A 15,314-nucleotide genomic window follows, 5' to 3' on the forward strand; every position below is an offset into this window, starting at 1 on the left:
GTCCTGGTCAGTCTGCTTTTCTCAAATCTCTGCAGTGAGTGTGGTTGATGAAATGTTACGATGGACAGGAGTTATTAAAGGAGAAAGGACCAACAATACCTGGGTTAAAAAATACCAGGGTTCTCTTTGAGTTGAGTATCAGAAATTAAATGTTGAGTAGTTTTAGGCTCATAAGTAAGGATAAATTTAGACAAAAAAAGGAGTAAGACGGCTGAGAAATCCCCCTGGTTCTCACATGTGGCTCGAGATGAAAGGATCTAACCACTCACTCATGTCTCTGACTCACCTGTTGTTCCAAATACTGCGGAAGAGGTCCAGGGCTTCCCGTAGCCGGTTGGTGTTATTGTCTTCCCTTATTACCATGTTGTAGCTGCTGCTGGCCACCACGAAGATGATAGCAGTGACGTCTGTTAGGAGAGGAGAGGAACTACATTAGGAGTGTGCAGGAATAACCCAGAAATAAGAGGTGATGTGATGCTGAAATCTTGCAGAGAATACTACAGAAAAGACGCACAGGCTGAGAGACTCACCGTTAAAGCACTGGATCCATTTTCTCCTTTCATCTCTCTGGCCCCCAACATCAAACATGCTACGGAGGAGACAGAATACTGGGTCAGACTGAGACACATCAACATACTGCTGCTGCCATCTTTAATCAAAGAGTTCATATGCCCTGTGGGACATCAGCTGCATATTGTACTGTCGTTCATCAGCCTGAGAACATTTACACTTTACAATTATCCACCCATATAAAGACACATAATTAAAGATTGTCTTGAAAAAAGAGATCGGGATGTAAAATGGTCTGGAAACATGAAAACATGAAAAATCAATTAATGGATAAATAAAATAAAGAACAGATTATTTGTACCCTGTGCGACCCTCGCTGTTTGGAAATGATCAAAGCTGATTAATGAAAAAATGCACACCCAAAGGGAAGTCTTGTCCCAGAGCTCTCATATCAATCATTAAGGATGATATAATTTGATACAAAGGCCCATTTCAGACGGTAGAATAAGTCTGTTGTGTCTGTGACTGCGGAAATGGGTCATCTCATCTGACATCATCAAAGCACTTACGAAACATTTACTCCTAACTTCTACTGGCTGCTCTGTTAACTGCTAGCGGTGGTCAATGACTCTCGGCTTACTCAGAAATCACACAGGTCGACCACAGAGGGCCCATTTTAAATTTTAGGCGCTACGATGACGTTTTTTTCCACCTCAGCTTCCTGCCGCCGAGCATATTGGGGTTCAGAGTTTTGTTCTGTGCAATTTCAGGCTCAAGACCCGAGGCCACGGTAAATATAGCAATAACACCCAAGAGGGAATTCTTAACTGGGATTATTTGTGCAACAGTGATGCAAAGAGGAGCCAGGATCAAATGTTCTCTAAAGAGCGTGTCCCCTCGGTACTATTTGGTGGCAATATTCGCAGAATGTTGGAAAAAGCCCGGGGAGGCCAGTTCTCAGGACTAACAAAAGTTGCTTCAAATAACAGAATGTGAAAAGGACAGAAGATACTTCCTTAAATGAGTGTGTATATATTTATTATATAAAGTAATAAGGATGAAGTTTTTTTTTTAATTTAAGTTGTTATTTCTGGGAAAGCTACTTTGTTTTGTGGTTGACACCTCGTGTCTTTGTTAGGCGGGATGGTTTTGGAAAATGTCATGTTTAGAGATCTCAAGTGAATATTTTCAGATTTGCAGAACTACTTAGATTTCAAAATGGAAACCACAATCCATAAAAAGTAGGTTTTGGGACATTTATATCAGTGGTTCTCAAACTATTTCACCTGGAGGACTCCTGAATTGACACAAATTAGACCAAGAGTCCCATTATATCAACGTCTGATCGGACTTTTTCTTTTCTTCTTTTCTTTTCAAAATTATCATCATTTTGTTAGTGTGTTACCTATCAATGGGGACCCCAATCTGAGAACCTCTGATTAATATGATTGCAATTTAACATACACAAGTTGCTAACAAGTTATTTTATTACGAATATGTTGCAAACACCAATCAGATAATTATCGACCTGGCTGTAGAAAAGCTAATGCAATAATGAAAAACAGTCAGAATAATAAAGAGCAGCTAATATAGAACACATCTTCATCACGTGTGTGCACGAGTGAAACTTACTGAAAGTTCACTTTGTCTACTTGGAACCTCGTCTCAAAAATCCCTGAAGTTAACACTCGGCAGCGTAGCAGGTCCTGTAAGAACAAGGAGAAGACATTATCCAGTTTGGTAAAATGTATGACAAGTAGGATTTTTGATGTGATTTATTAACTATAAAAACAGTGGACATTAATGGGAGCACTGACCTGGTCCGTTGGTGTGTAGTCGTTCTGTCTTACGGAGTCAATTCTGTCCAGGAAACTGCAAAGAGAGAAACAGAAGAGGGTTATGTTTTGTACTGTGGTCTATTCAGTTTTACAGGCTGCAGGAAAAGAAAAGTTCGTTAGATTCGACTGCAGACATATCAAATAAGTACTGATTACTAAAAATATGTGATAAGCCTGAATCCACAACAGTCAAACCCAAAATACAAACAGAAAACAAGAGCTCGTCTGACAGAGAAACCTGAGGCAACTTTCACGCTACACCAGTTGAAAAACAGTTTAATTTGAAATGCAGTATTTCAATCTGACCACATGTGAAAACTGTTCTTTGATTTATTAAATCTATTTCTTGTGCTGCGTCAGCTTGAACAGTTATTTATACGACCATGTGAGCTACACAGGATGCTGCGAAAGTCGGCCGCCATGTCTGACTCCCTGTAGAGGCCCAGCAGGCCGGTGCTATGGCAGCTTTTTGCCACAAGAGGGCAGGGCTGCTCAGTCTGGGCTATTTTGGTCTGTCTCTAGCCAGAGTGATTACATAAGGCGGTTATTGTGGAGGTTAGGCAGCTTGCTGTTGCCGTCTCTTCACTACAGAGAGAGCATGTGCAGCAGCAGAAGCAGCAGCAGCAGCAGCTGGGCCTCTCTGCAGCACAGCCGGCTCAGGAGAGCCAGGCTGGGGGGACACACAGTCACACAGGCCCCTGGATGGTCTGGATCACACAGTTGAAAGACTATGCGGGTCTAAGGGCCAAAATATACATAGACCTAAAAAAGACAGGTCCATTACAACACTGGCGGAAAAGCACTTTACAGGTATTTATAGAGGTACGTTTTTATACATAAAACAAAACTTTACATCTATATAAATATATTGTAAATATATTTTCTGTATAACAGCCACTGAACCAAAGTAGGTCTCGCTGTACAATTTAGGCATTCAGCTTTGTTACCTGGGCTGACCTACTACAGGAGCAAAAGTGGGCCACCGCAGAGTTCAAAACTAACCAGGGACCAAAGTGAAGATGACTTTGAAAATACAAGTCGTACAAATCTGTGTGCTAACATGTAATGCAAGCGTGTTACTGTCAAAAAGGAGCTAAAAGGGGCGCTGGTTTAGCTCAGTTGGTAGAGCGGGCGCCCCATGTACAGAGGCCATAGTCCTTGTTGCACTGATCGCAGGTTCCGCAGACTGTGAGTCGAACCTGCATTTGGTGCATTTCATCCCCCACTCTCTATTCCCAACATTTCCTGTCTATCTTCAGTTGTCCTGTCAAATAAAGGCAAAAAAGCCAAAAAATATATATTAAAAAAATGTCCACAAATTGGACTGTTCCAGCATCCCCCCCCCCAAAAAAAACAAACACCAAATGTAGTGGTTTCAAGTTAAAAGTCAGTGTTTCTCTGAGCTCGATTAGAAACAACACACCGGCGGGACTGTTAGCAAAGCTGCTGCTAACAACGTTAGCTCAGTTTTTAGGTTAGGTTATTTCTTTGGTTTTCATTCATAAGGTTTCTATCAGGAGCCGAATTATCCGTACAGGTCTCCTCCTCTCCCAAACAAACAGACCTGGTAATTAAAACCAGTAAAAGCCATTTCATGTTAAAAATCAGCGTTTCTCTGATGCTCTTCGGCAGAGCTTAATGGGCTGTGAGCCGAGCTGCAACTAACTTTAAGTCAGCTTGTTTCTCTCAGAACTTCCAGACGTCCGGTGGGTAAAATCCTTCAAGCCGTTTAAAGATATATTGTTTAAATCGACTATATCTAAGATGTGAAAATGACATGATTGAAACAGTTGGGAAGTAGTCGGGTGGAAATGTTTTAATGTCCGACATGCAAGCGTAAAACTGCAGACTGACTGGCTTTGGCATTTTATTTCCCTGCCTCATATGCTGTTAGATTTATCAATTTTAAGATGTCCAAAGATTACTTTCCCAACATAACTCTTATTATGATTCTGTATCGAGGTCATTTATCATCCAGCCCTACTTTAAACAACAGTGGAGAGAATGATACTTTTTTCCAATGACACTACATTCATAAGAAGATACAGCAGAGGAGAAACAGGCGTGTCAGGTATTTCCAGCCTTAAGGTTTAGTTTGTGAGTCAAGTATGTGTGATGTGGACCAAACAGCCCATTTCACCATCCTTCATCTCTCACCCAAACAGTCTGTGGCTTCAGGATGTCACAAGACAGCCACCACGGCTTCAGCATACCACAAACCTGATGCACATGAGATTAGCAGTGAGCGTCAAGGGTTTCAGTATGGTTTCAGCCAGAGATAGTCGGTCACTATATTTTAAATTCAGGCCTAAATGTAGCTCACCTCACACTCCAATGTATAACTAAATTACAAAGTGATAGATAACAAAGACACAATTTTTCTCACAATGTTTTCATCACACAGACTTGTGCACACAGTCCGCACAAAAGGAGAAGTATGGCTATTTTTGAAAGAGCATTAGACTTTCTCACACAGACTTCAAATACAGTCGATGTATCTCCTGAATCACGAGACACAACAGACAAGGTATGGACAAGAGGAAGGGAATAACTTATCATGAGGATAGATTATATAAAATAATCTGTTTTTAGAGTTTTTTGCTTGTTTTTAGAGTTTTATAACATATATGCACAGGCCTCAAGTGACATCTAAAAATTGCCTATATATTATTTCTGTGCACACTTCACTATTTACTTATAAACCAGAGCAGGTATGTGTGCCAGAGGTCGAGTCCCGCATGAAAAACTCCCAGACTAGTCCACACCTTGTCTTTAGTTTACAACTTCTGACTGTTCAGTTTGTTATGCAAGAAACTGAACTGATGGAGCTTTTAGACCTTAAACCTCTCCTGAACATTAATCTCTGTTAAGACTTTGTTACACATAAAACCTGATCTTAAAGCCTCACAGAGGACTTTATGACCACTAGAAGCACTGCAGAGCAGTGTTTAGATAACCGATTCTCATATTTTTGCTTGCCACTGACCCCTTTAATACAAAGCAATATCTCCCTCCGACTGCTGTTAGTCGTTCAATTGAAGTTTCATTTTCCTTTCTCAGGTTGTTTCATGTGAAGAAGGGAAAACTGTACCGTACCACTAGATTCAACTCACTGTCTGCTTTGACACAGAGCGACATGATGATAACGATTTCTACAAACTACAGAGGGCAGTAATTCACAGAGACAGTTGTTATCATCCAAATAAGGAGAAATGGACAGATATATACACATATAGAGGCTTGGGGAGTAAGGCAATCCTATATAATTAGGATACAAAAAAAATTCGACTCTATTCCGTTACAGTTACAGAAAAAAAGAGGTAATTAGATTACAGATTCATTTATTAAAAATGGGGATTACAATTTTAAAATGAAGACGATATAATACCAAAGATGCTCTGTAACATCTGGTGTCTCATTTCTCAATTTCGCCATCCGTCTGTCCGTCTCCGATAATACCATGCACCTGCGTGCACACGTTTACGACACTTCACGACACACAGGAAACTTTGCTCCGCTCCTCAAAGTTGCCATCAACCGTCTCTGGTTGCCATGGCCTGTGGTGAAGCAAAGTAAGGCTTTCACTGGGTGTAAAGGGAACGTCGCAGTTATGCCTTCCGGCTGTCATTATCAAAGGACCTGTCACTCGACATCCAATTTAAAGAAACATTTACAGGTAAGACCAACCACTAACGTTACATAATTCCATAATTGCATGTTTGACAAAGTACATTTAAATGCGCATAATTAGTGCTATTAATTTAAACACTTACAAAAACATTGACATTTATCTTCTCTTGTCTTTATCTGCAGATTTAGTATTGAAGTTATCCAAAAGTAACTGAAAGGAATCAGTTACTTTAAAATTGAGATACTTGGATTAGGTTACTGATTACATTTTTTAACAGCTAATTAGTAACTGCATCGGAATACACTTTTAAAGTAACCCTCCCAACCCTGTACATATATTTAAAGCACCAGCAACAACAACATAAATCAAATGTTTGTCAGTAAGATAGTAAACCAGGGCTGCAACTAACCTTTTTTTTTTCATTTTCAGCAGTAAAAAGTAAAAATAGTAATAATTGTTAAAAAGTATTGACGAATGGGACTGAATGTAACACACATAATGAATGTAAAACTAAACAGAATTTGCTAAATAGAAAACAAGAGATGGAAGCACAGCTCTGTGTGAGCTGTATGATGTTGTACTTCAGCTCTGATGTAATAAAATCCAGAATCACATTCAGCTAATCACATAATTAAATGTGTCTACGTGTCGATTAGTGCTTCCTTGGAACAAAAGGCGGACACAACCAGTAAACCCACTGAACTCCACTGTATTTGAATTTGAGTATCACACACACACACACACACACACACACACACGCAAACACATGCACACGCACACACACACAGACACACTCATCTCCCCTGAGCAGACAAACACTCATTCACTCACAAAAACACAACACAAAACCTCCTAAAAAAAACTCCAGTTTTGCCCCATCAGTGCAACAATGTGGGAGTATTTTTAGTCAGCCTTCCTCGCAGAAACATCGCTGGGTTATAATTACTGAGCGCTTTCTGACTGCCATGTGACAGAAGTACTATTGGTAGAGCACTGGAGAGCCAAATATAGTCCTCATTTCCAGTGAAGAACAAAAAAAAAAAAAGAACAAGGGTCCTGGATCCAGGAAAAACGCAGAGAAAGATAACATTGATTAGCGAGTGGCCGCATAGATAATACCTTATCAAAAGGTTTGGGTGCAGTTTACAGTGACTGCGGCTACTCTGGTCGAGGGCTGCAAATAGACGAGCTGGGTTTCAGGTCCAGAGACATCTGTGGTGCTTTATGGTGGTTTTCTTCCATTTCCTCCCAGAGCTGGTCTGATGTGGTCATTTGGTCAAATTCTTGGCTTTGAGGGGCAGCAGGCGGGCAGTTGGTCTTCTTTGTTCTAAGTTCATGCAAAGTATATCTTGTGTAGTGCAGAGTTTCTCATAAAGGGGTACTAGTATCCCTAGGGGTACTCTGGAGTACTGCAGGGGGTAATTGAGATTTTTTTTAAATATAAATATAAAAAATATTATTCATGCTCAGCCCCAATAATGATTATCCTTTATCCTTAAGTAAGATAAAGAGCACTTTATGACATTTTTTTGTAATTTGCATCTTTGGCTGCTGTTAACTGATGCAACAATTGTTAGCTGTATTAAAGCAATAATCTTGAAGATTTCCTTTTAAATAAATGTCTGTTAAGTCACTATCTATCGCTGAATGAGGTAACACAATGGTGATTGAGCCTATGGCCCACTGATGAAAGCCTTTGCATTTGCAGTATCACAGACTGGGTGTCTGTGGCGACTTTCACGGAAAAAAATCACAAGCGGCGCCCAGTTAGTGACGAGTTTCCATCAGCAAGCAGTGGTTGGTCTGCCAGAGAGGGTAGGCGGAGCTAAGCGGCTGCTCTTCCGGTCTTTGCAAGTGTTGCGAGTTAACAGTAATCTACTATGGCTGAACAAACAAAGAAAAGATGGATGACTACAGATACAACTTCAAAAATAAGTGAAAATCCAAAGAAAAAGAAACAAACTCGACGCTCAGATGAAGGCAAACAGTCTAAAAAGGAAAGCGACCGTCAGCGAGGAAAATCAAGAGTTACAACCGTTACAAAGGGAGCCAACCATGGACTTCACACATGCAAACACTGTCTGGATATCTGGGAGGAGTGCTCCTGCAATTACCATTAACGCTATAGGTGCCGCCATAAAGAACGAAACTGAGCTCTTCGAGATTACAACTCTAAGTTCTGGATTTCTTTTGTTCACTGAGAGTGCAAAGCCAGTTTTGATATTGAATGACTGTATACAGAAAAAAAGGGGAAAAAAAGTTAAAACAGAGCTTAGATAAATACCATCAGTAAAAAGAATAGTATGTTTAAATGGGATTTTGCTCCAACATTTTGCAACACTACGAGGATTATCGGGAAGAAATTAGTCAGAAATGATTCAACAGCTGCATGAAGCCAGTGTTTTTCAGTTACAAGGTTGAAAATCAGACACTCATTAAGCAGCGCTGTGTTGTACCTCTTTATAGGATTTTTTCCAAACCAAAAATATTTTGCACTGGTCATGGGATACTTTATTGAAAATGGTTTTAAGGACAGGACTTTATTGAGAACAGTTTTAGAACGAGTGGTACTGGGAAACTCTTTATCTAGTTTATACACTTAGTGCTAAGTTTTTTCACTTAAAATTCTTAAAATCATATTAATCAAGCTGTAACGTCTTATTTAAAAACGCCTTTTACTTTTCCATGCTAGTTTGTTCTTAACAGGCGAGTTAAATAAAACAAAATCCTCCACTATTATCTTGTCTATTACAGTCCCTCTGTTTCTGTCTGCAGGGCTGGGTCGTCTCTGTATTTAGCCAAAACACATTGTACTCGTCCTGCGGGCCAGTCTGTGTTGCTATGTATAGCCTTTGTTTTAGACAGTGTCACTTGACTTGGCCTGGTCTCTGTGTCGTTGGCCTCATCTTTCCATAAAAAACAGACACGAGCATGAGTCCACACACACACACACGCAGCCAGAATTTCACCCACCCACCCACACACACACACACACCAATATGTTGATGGACAGTAGATACAGAGTGTATGGGGGGGCCCCCTCAGGCCTCTGCCCCCACGTGGTACAGGTCACATGCTGCTGCCCATTGAGCAGAAAGGGGGGTTAGGGAAGATGGTGATGGTGTGAAGTGGGGGGCATTTAAACGCTTCATCTGGGACATGGTTCATCAAGCTCCACGGGGGCTTCTTCTCCCCGTGTTCTTGTACCATGATGCCGCTTTCAGAGAGCAACAACAAACAAATAAACAAGGCCTTAATACAAATAAAGCCACTAACAGAATACAAATGTTAAATTTATGTATCAAACCAACACATGTCCAAAAACAAAGAGCCAGTTGTGAACATGCTCAAAAAGTAAACGAAACTGCAACAACGCCGGAATAAAGTCCCCTCTAACACACAGGCAACCTTCACACCGCCACACAGCGCCCAGCCTCATGTGCTCATTTGATAATTGGGTTGACTTTTTACAAATAGTGGAGCATCTTTAATTAGCAGTGCAGAGAATCCGATCAATAGTTTCCATATTTTGAGCCGCTCGGGCCGGCATAATGGACTTTCCCTTTAGACTCCAACTGACTGGTGACAGCGCTTTAAAGCTCACTGCAGGACACAGCAGCACCAACGCACTGTCGTCAGCTGGGAAAGCTTTATTTAAAAGTGTTTGTTTTGGTCTATATACAGTATGTGTTTGTCTGTGTCATAAATTGTGGCTCTCTATCCTTTCTGTCTGTTGTCATGTGCATTTATTTTTCTTCTTTTATAGCCCTTTAAGCTGCATTTCTTGTATTAAAAGGTGCTATACAAATAAAGTTACAATTATTAATAATGAAGAATTGGGGCGTCACATTAAGTCATTCAAGGTTCATTGAAGGAAATTTGACACCAAACGGCATCAATGGATCACACTTTTTGACAAACAAATGATCTTGGGGATGTGCAGAAGCTCGTTACTAAACTAGACACTGAATAAACAATTTAAAACAAACAGAAAAAACTGGTTTTCAAATCTTGGATGACGGGCTGCACCTAACTATTACTGTCTTTTAACCTGACAATCATTTACTCATTTAATCTCCTTCATATTTTGTCTATAAATATCTGAAAATAATATTTAAAAAAGGACAGTAGAGATAACCAGAAGCCATGTTTACATCAAGTCATGTTTTTTTCCAACCATCAATCCTCATATTGGAGAGAAGAGAGACACACTGGAGACTGAGTTTCTCTCTGCAAATTTATGGATTAAATGACCATTAAAGAAGGATCACTACTTATATTACAAGTCTGTCAAACTATGTTCTAATAATTAATCATTTCCTTTATTCTTCACCTGTCTTCTCTCCTAAAAACACACCCTGGATCCTAACAAAACTACAGCTGCACCACGTAGCTCCTCACATAAGATAAGCCGTGCAGGATCCTGGTCACCTGGTGGAAAGATCTGAGCCCTGGGTTCAGCTCATCCATCCAAACAGGAACACTGTGCAGTTTGGGAGATGGATCTGAAACTAGACGAATCCATCAACGGCTCAGTGGGTACTTCCTAAATATAGGAGCGAGAACAGGAGACACTCCTGAAAGTCAAACCAAATCTTGTGTAAACAAAAGTGCCTGCTTTATCTCAAGGCCGCTGATTCGCCTTCTAGGGCCGCATGGAGTCATGGTTTTGAAAGGTGTTGTATAAAAATGTAAAATACACTGTAATGCCCTTTTGTCTCTGCTTAGTGTCGACCATTACATTACCTCTGCTTAAAATAGACTCAGCCCTAAAAATTCAAGCTACAGTGGAAAAATGGCGACGGTGTCAGGGCCATGTGGAGCTCTTAGAATAGTTCTCACCGTGAAATCGACGTACGGGTTCTTCGAAATAATATTGAAGCCCGTCGTCGATACATTATCTGTCAGCTACTGAATTAGTCTGCGCCAAAAATAGAAAAAACAAGTAAAAATAGTCTAATCAACAATATCGAGCCGGTTTGAATTCTCTCGCCCGTAAACATCCACAGCCCTCCATGTCGAATTAGTTGTTCCGCTTAGAAGTCGACCGGTGACCCAGTGAAAATGAGCTTTCCCTCTTTCCCCCTAATCAAAAGTCAATAACCAATGACTAATATCAGAAAGAGAGAGACTACAGTATCAGTGCAGATGGCATCAAACTGAGGCAAGCACTTCTGGATGGAGGAAAAAAATGCTTCGTTTAAAAAAGTTCAAATTGTTTCAGTTCTGATTTGAAAGATTTTAAACGTCTGCGGGTGAATTCCAGTGAAAAGAACTAGAGCATTCGAGGCCTGTGTGCTGTTTGTGTAGTTCGCAAACCGGCCTCCGGGTGGCATCCCTTCGCTCCTGCTGCACACAGCCTCTCTCTTCCTCACTGACCCTGCCTGCTTTTAGCAGCTGGGTTCCCATGGCAACCCCAGTCGGTCCATACCACTCCTCTCTCTCTCTCTCTGTCTCTCTCTCTGTGTGTCTCTCTCTCTCTATCCCCCCGTCTCTTCCTAAGCCAGGCCGCACTTGTATCCTTCCATTCCCAGACTCTCCCATACATCAACACAAAGCAGGACGCTGCTCTATGCTAGCTTTCTGCACTGTATGTGTGTCACTGTGCGTGTGTGTTTGTGTGTTTGGTGGGAGGGCCTGCAAATTTTGGGCTTATGAGGAGAGATTATTTTAAAGCACCAACGTCTCAAGCACACAACCCCAAAATAAGTCACATTTTCAGTAAAAGAGGAGGAGGAATGTAATGTGTAGTCTGCAGTAAGTTGCTGTGTTGACAGTCACAACTTGTCAGACGCAGTCAGGAATAAGATACACAAAGTTTTATGAGTTAAGGCTGAATCATTGGGGATAATTGATAAGGATGTTACAAGTCATGGAGCAGTTAATATGGAGCAGAGTTCTGTATGTAGGCCTCGCTATGCTTAAGCAGACTGGAAAATGACACTTGTGGTAACTGATATTGTGACGACTACCCTTCAAGGAAGAGGCAACACATACTCCAACCCCCAAAGAGTAAAAAAAAACACTTTTTTAAACTGGTGTTGATAGAAGGACATCTGTACTGAGTAATGAGTCGTGAACAGGTGAGAACAGCATTGTTAGAGGAATCACTCACACGTCCACAGCTTTAAAATATGCCTACTCTCATGTCATATACACCAAAATCTTGTCATGTAATTCTTAATTTCCTTTCAACTCAAAGTCAAGTCATGTCTACTTCCTGAATATACCACATGCTTTGCGTAGAGATACAGGTGGCTAGTTAAATGTGTTAGCGAAATGCTAGTAGCATCCAATTAAAGGATGACTAGCTTTAGCGCCTTGTAGCACATATGTATACTGCTGGTTTATACATTTATGTTTAACAATTCTTTTTTTTTATTGAAACGCATTTTAAGCTAAAGTTAGTTGAAATGTTTCATTACTTAATTTTCATACAATCTTGCAGTCCCTTCCTACTGCAGTCGATTAAACATTCCACTATTTCAATTGTCATCAAATTGCACTTTTTTCCCTCCAAACCAATACTAAAAAAACAAAACATATGAAGTCCACAATCCCACATAACAGCAAAAGCACCAGTTCCATAACACCCTGCAGGTGGATGAAGGGAAAGTTTGGCATTTTCATTTAAAAATATATTAAATCATTTGTTTGTTATCAAAACAATCGCAGTTAAAATTTCTATTGGTCGACCAACTGATCAATGAACTTGTTTTAGCTCCTGTGTTTAGAAACCAAAAGACAAATGAGCAGGTAAGTTCAGTAAGTGCATTATGCCCTTGTTTAACTAAGCTGCTATAAAAACTTATCAGGTGTGGACCGGAATTAACTGTCTAAATAAATATTGCTTTAGAGTACAGTGTCACTCTGAAGAACCACAACGAAGAGGAACCGGATGTTCCTCTGTCCTGGCGTATTCTCTTGTCAGGACACGTTTCTATCTGGTCATCTAGGAGAAACTCCAGATTTTCAGGTTAAGAATGCCTACAACAATAAATCATCCAACCAAACCGCTGAACCACGGCTAGTGCTGGAGCCAAATGTTTACTTAAGTTAGCCTCTATGCTACCTCCTCCAGCCTGGCCTGATGAAACAGCCAACAGCTCAGGCTGTCTAGTCAAACAAACCGCTGTGACAGAAAAATATAAAAGGTTTCTATAAATAGCTCTGAGCCCCCTTCTGACCACATTCCACAGGAGGTGAAAGTTGAGGCTTGTTTGACTAGTGGTCGAGGTGGAGAGAGACCTTTTGCCAGGGTGTGGCTGGACACTGCTAACTGCTAGCCTTAATGCTAGCATGGGCCTACAGGCTATACAACCTTAGCTACAGCTACAGCACACACTCTGAGCAGGCGCAGAGGGATTGAAAGCCCCATGTGACACAAAACATGCTAATGTCAATGCTAAACAAATATGGTCATGTGCTTTTTGATGGATTTTGCACAGCTCTAACTGTGCTGCCGCTTACTCTGATAGGCCAGCTAGAGAGCAACAGGGAGACAGTGTGGAGCTGGGAGCCCCTGTCATGATTAGACAGCAAAATGTCTCCTCGCTTGTCAAACCCTGCTTTGATCAATTCAGCCCCCCTCCTCTGTCTCTGTCTCTAGCAGAAATGTTTTAGCTATGAGTGTGTGTGTGTTTGTGTGGAGTAGGGGGAGACAGAGCGAGCAGGAAAGCATATGGGTGCCTTCATACACTCGCCATGATTTGTTTTATGTCGGGGCATTAAGAGAGGAGAGGGTATGGCCAGGCAGCGTGTAGTCGCTCACATACACACACAAAACCAACACAGAGGCGTTTTGTGTCTCACCTTCTGCTACTGACCTTCCCTTTGTTTACAGCGCATTGCCGGGATACTCCCTTTGATTCGGCTGCGCACACGTGACCCTCCGCCAGTTTCTGCTCTGCAGTGCTGCTGCTAAAAATAGCCTCAGCTTGCCCTGGCTCCACAGCTAGTTTACATAAGCTCTAAGGGGGGTGGGGGGGTATAGGGAAGGGGGGTGGAAGGGGGGGGGGAGAAGAGGGAGCGACAGAGGGGGGGGGGGGCCTCAGTGAGGAGAGAGAGAGAGAGAGAGAGGAAGAGAGGAGGAGGAGGAGGAGGGGGGTCTATGGACGACCATTCCACAATCTCTGAGCAGGGAACCTGCAGCGCCACTGCTGTCCTCCAGCAGTCTGTGCCTTTACACTCCTGGTCAACAGCAGGGTGTGTGTGTGTGTGTGTAACAGAGAGAGAGAGAGAGAAAGGAATGTGTGTGTGTGTGTGTACTGTATGTGTGTATAGTCGGCACACAGTAACAGACTCGCAGATATCCGCCATTCACAAGCCTCGCTCTCTGTGTGTCTCTGTCTGTCCTTTAAAATGGACGCACATTTTAACCCAAAAATAAAAATCTATTTTTAGAAGCGATTCCCCGTCTTTAAGAAAATAAACTCCTGTTTTTTCTCTGAAACACTGGTCAGGTTAAACATCACAGAGACAAAACTAACCATTAACAAAAACCTACAAACAACCGAAACATGACCCAATTTAGCTAATTTGCACAAATACTTTAGATTTTTAATACTTTATGATACACATTTAGATTTTAGACATACAATTCAAAGTGTATCACGTTTTTTCTATGAAGCAATGCTGTCTTTCAATAAGATCCAACTCATTAAATAAACTACACGCAGGCTGTCGGAGCCTCTGTTCTCTAGTAACAAAATAAAAACACACTGGTGGTGTAGCTAATGAGCTTGTGACATGTAGCATGCTATGCTAGGCAGCTTTAGGCTCTTTTAACTGTTTCCAAATGTCCAAGCAGGCTGAGAGCTTTTTCTAAACCCCACAACTACAACTTGTAACTTGCATGGCACTTTAGAAACACTTAACTAATGGACAGAAAGGGCTATTAACGGCAGTAACACTAAATCTCAAGCCCTACTGTTAACATGAAAATGGTAAAAGGGGGTTTTAAACACAGACACACTTTGGGAACATTTTCATATAGGGAACGACATGTGTTCTGCAACATCCTCTCTGCTGTCGCTGCTTGGCCTCAAGAGAGGGCCGAATAGAGAGACAGAGAAAAAGAAAGAGAGGGAGAGAGCGAGAGCAAGAGGGACAGTGTGAGAGAGAGGGAGAGAGTCCCACAGGGGGCTCTAACAACCTTAAGGACAGTGGTTTGTGTAGATGGAGTCCCACTGAGCTTCCAGTAGATCAGATTCTACAGTTCAGCTCAAAACCACTCCTTCCTTTTCCTCGGAAATCTCGCTCACAAACATATTCAAACACGCGCGCACACACACGCACACAAACACACTTCCATAGTGCCCCCTTTGATTATTCCT

At 41.4% G+C, this 15,314-nt stretch overlaps 1 protein-coding gene across 2 annotated transcripts in view; it reads right to left on the reverse strand.

Moving 5' to 3' along the window:
- Positions 1-15,314, reverse strand: part of LOC138611408 (guanine nucleotide-binding protein G(olf) subunit alpha) — a 58,168-nt gene that overhangs the window by 5,184 nt on the left and 37,670 nt on the right. For both annotated transcript variants that reach the window (XM_069684490.1, XM_069684491.1), the window contains exons 6-9: positions 2,328-2,382; positions 2,143-2,216; positions 531-589; positions 287-407 (exon numbers count right to left, since the gene is read on the reverse strand). In XM_069684490.1, the coding sequence (XP_069540591.1) occupies positions 287-407; positions 531-589; positions 2,143-2,216; positions 2,328-2,382 (309 nt within the window). The remainder of the gene's footprint in view (positions 1-286; positions 408-530; positions 590-2,142; positions 2,217-2,327; positions 2,383-15,314) is intronic.

Source organism: Semicossyphus pulcher, unplaced genomic scaffold (genome assembly GCF_022749685.1).
Source record: "Semicossyphus pulcher isolate SPU_LCO1_2020_fin unplaced genomic scaffold, fSemPul1.0.p SCAF_7, whole genome shotgun sequence".
NCBI lineage: Eukaryota > Metazoa > Chordata > Actinopteri > Labriformes > Labridae > Semicossyphus > Semicossyphus pulcher.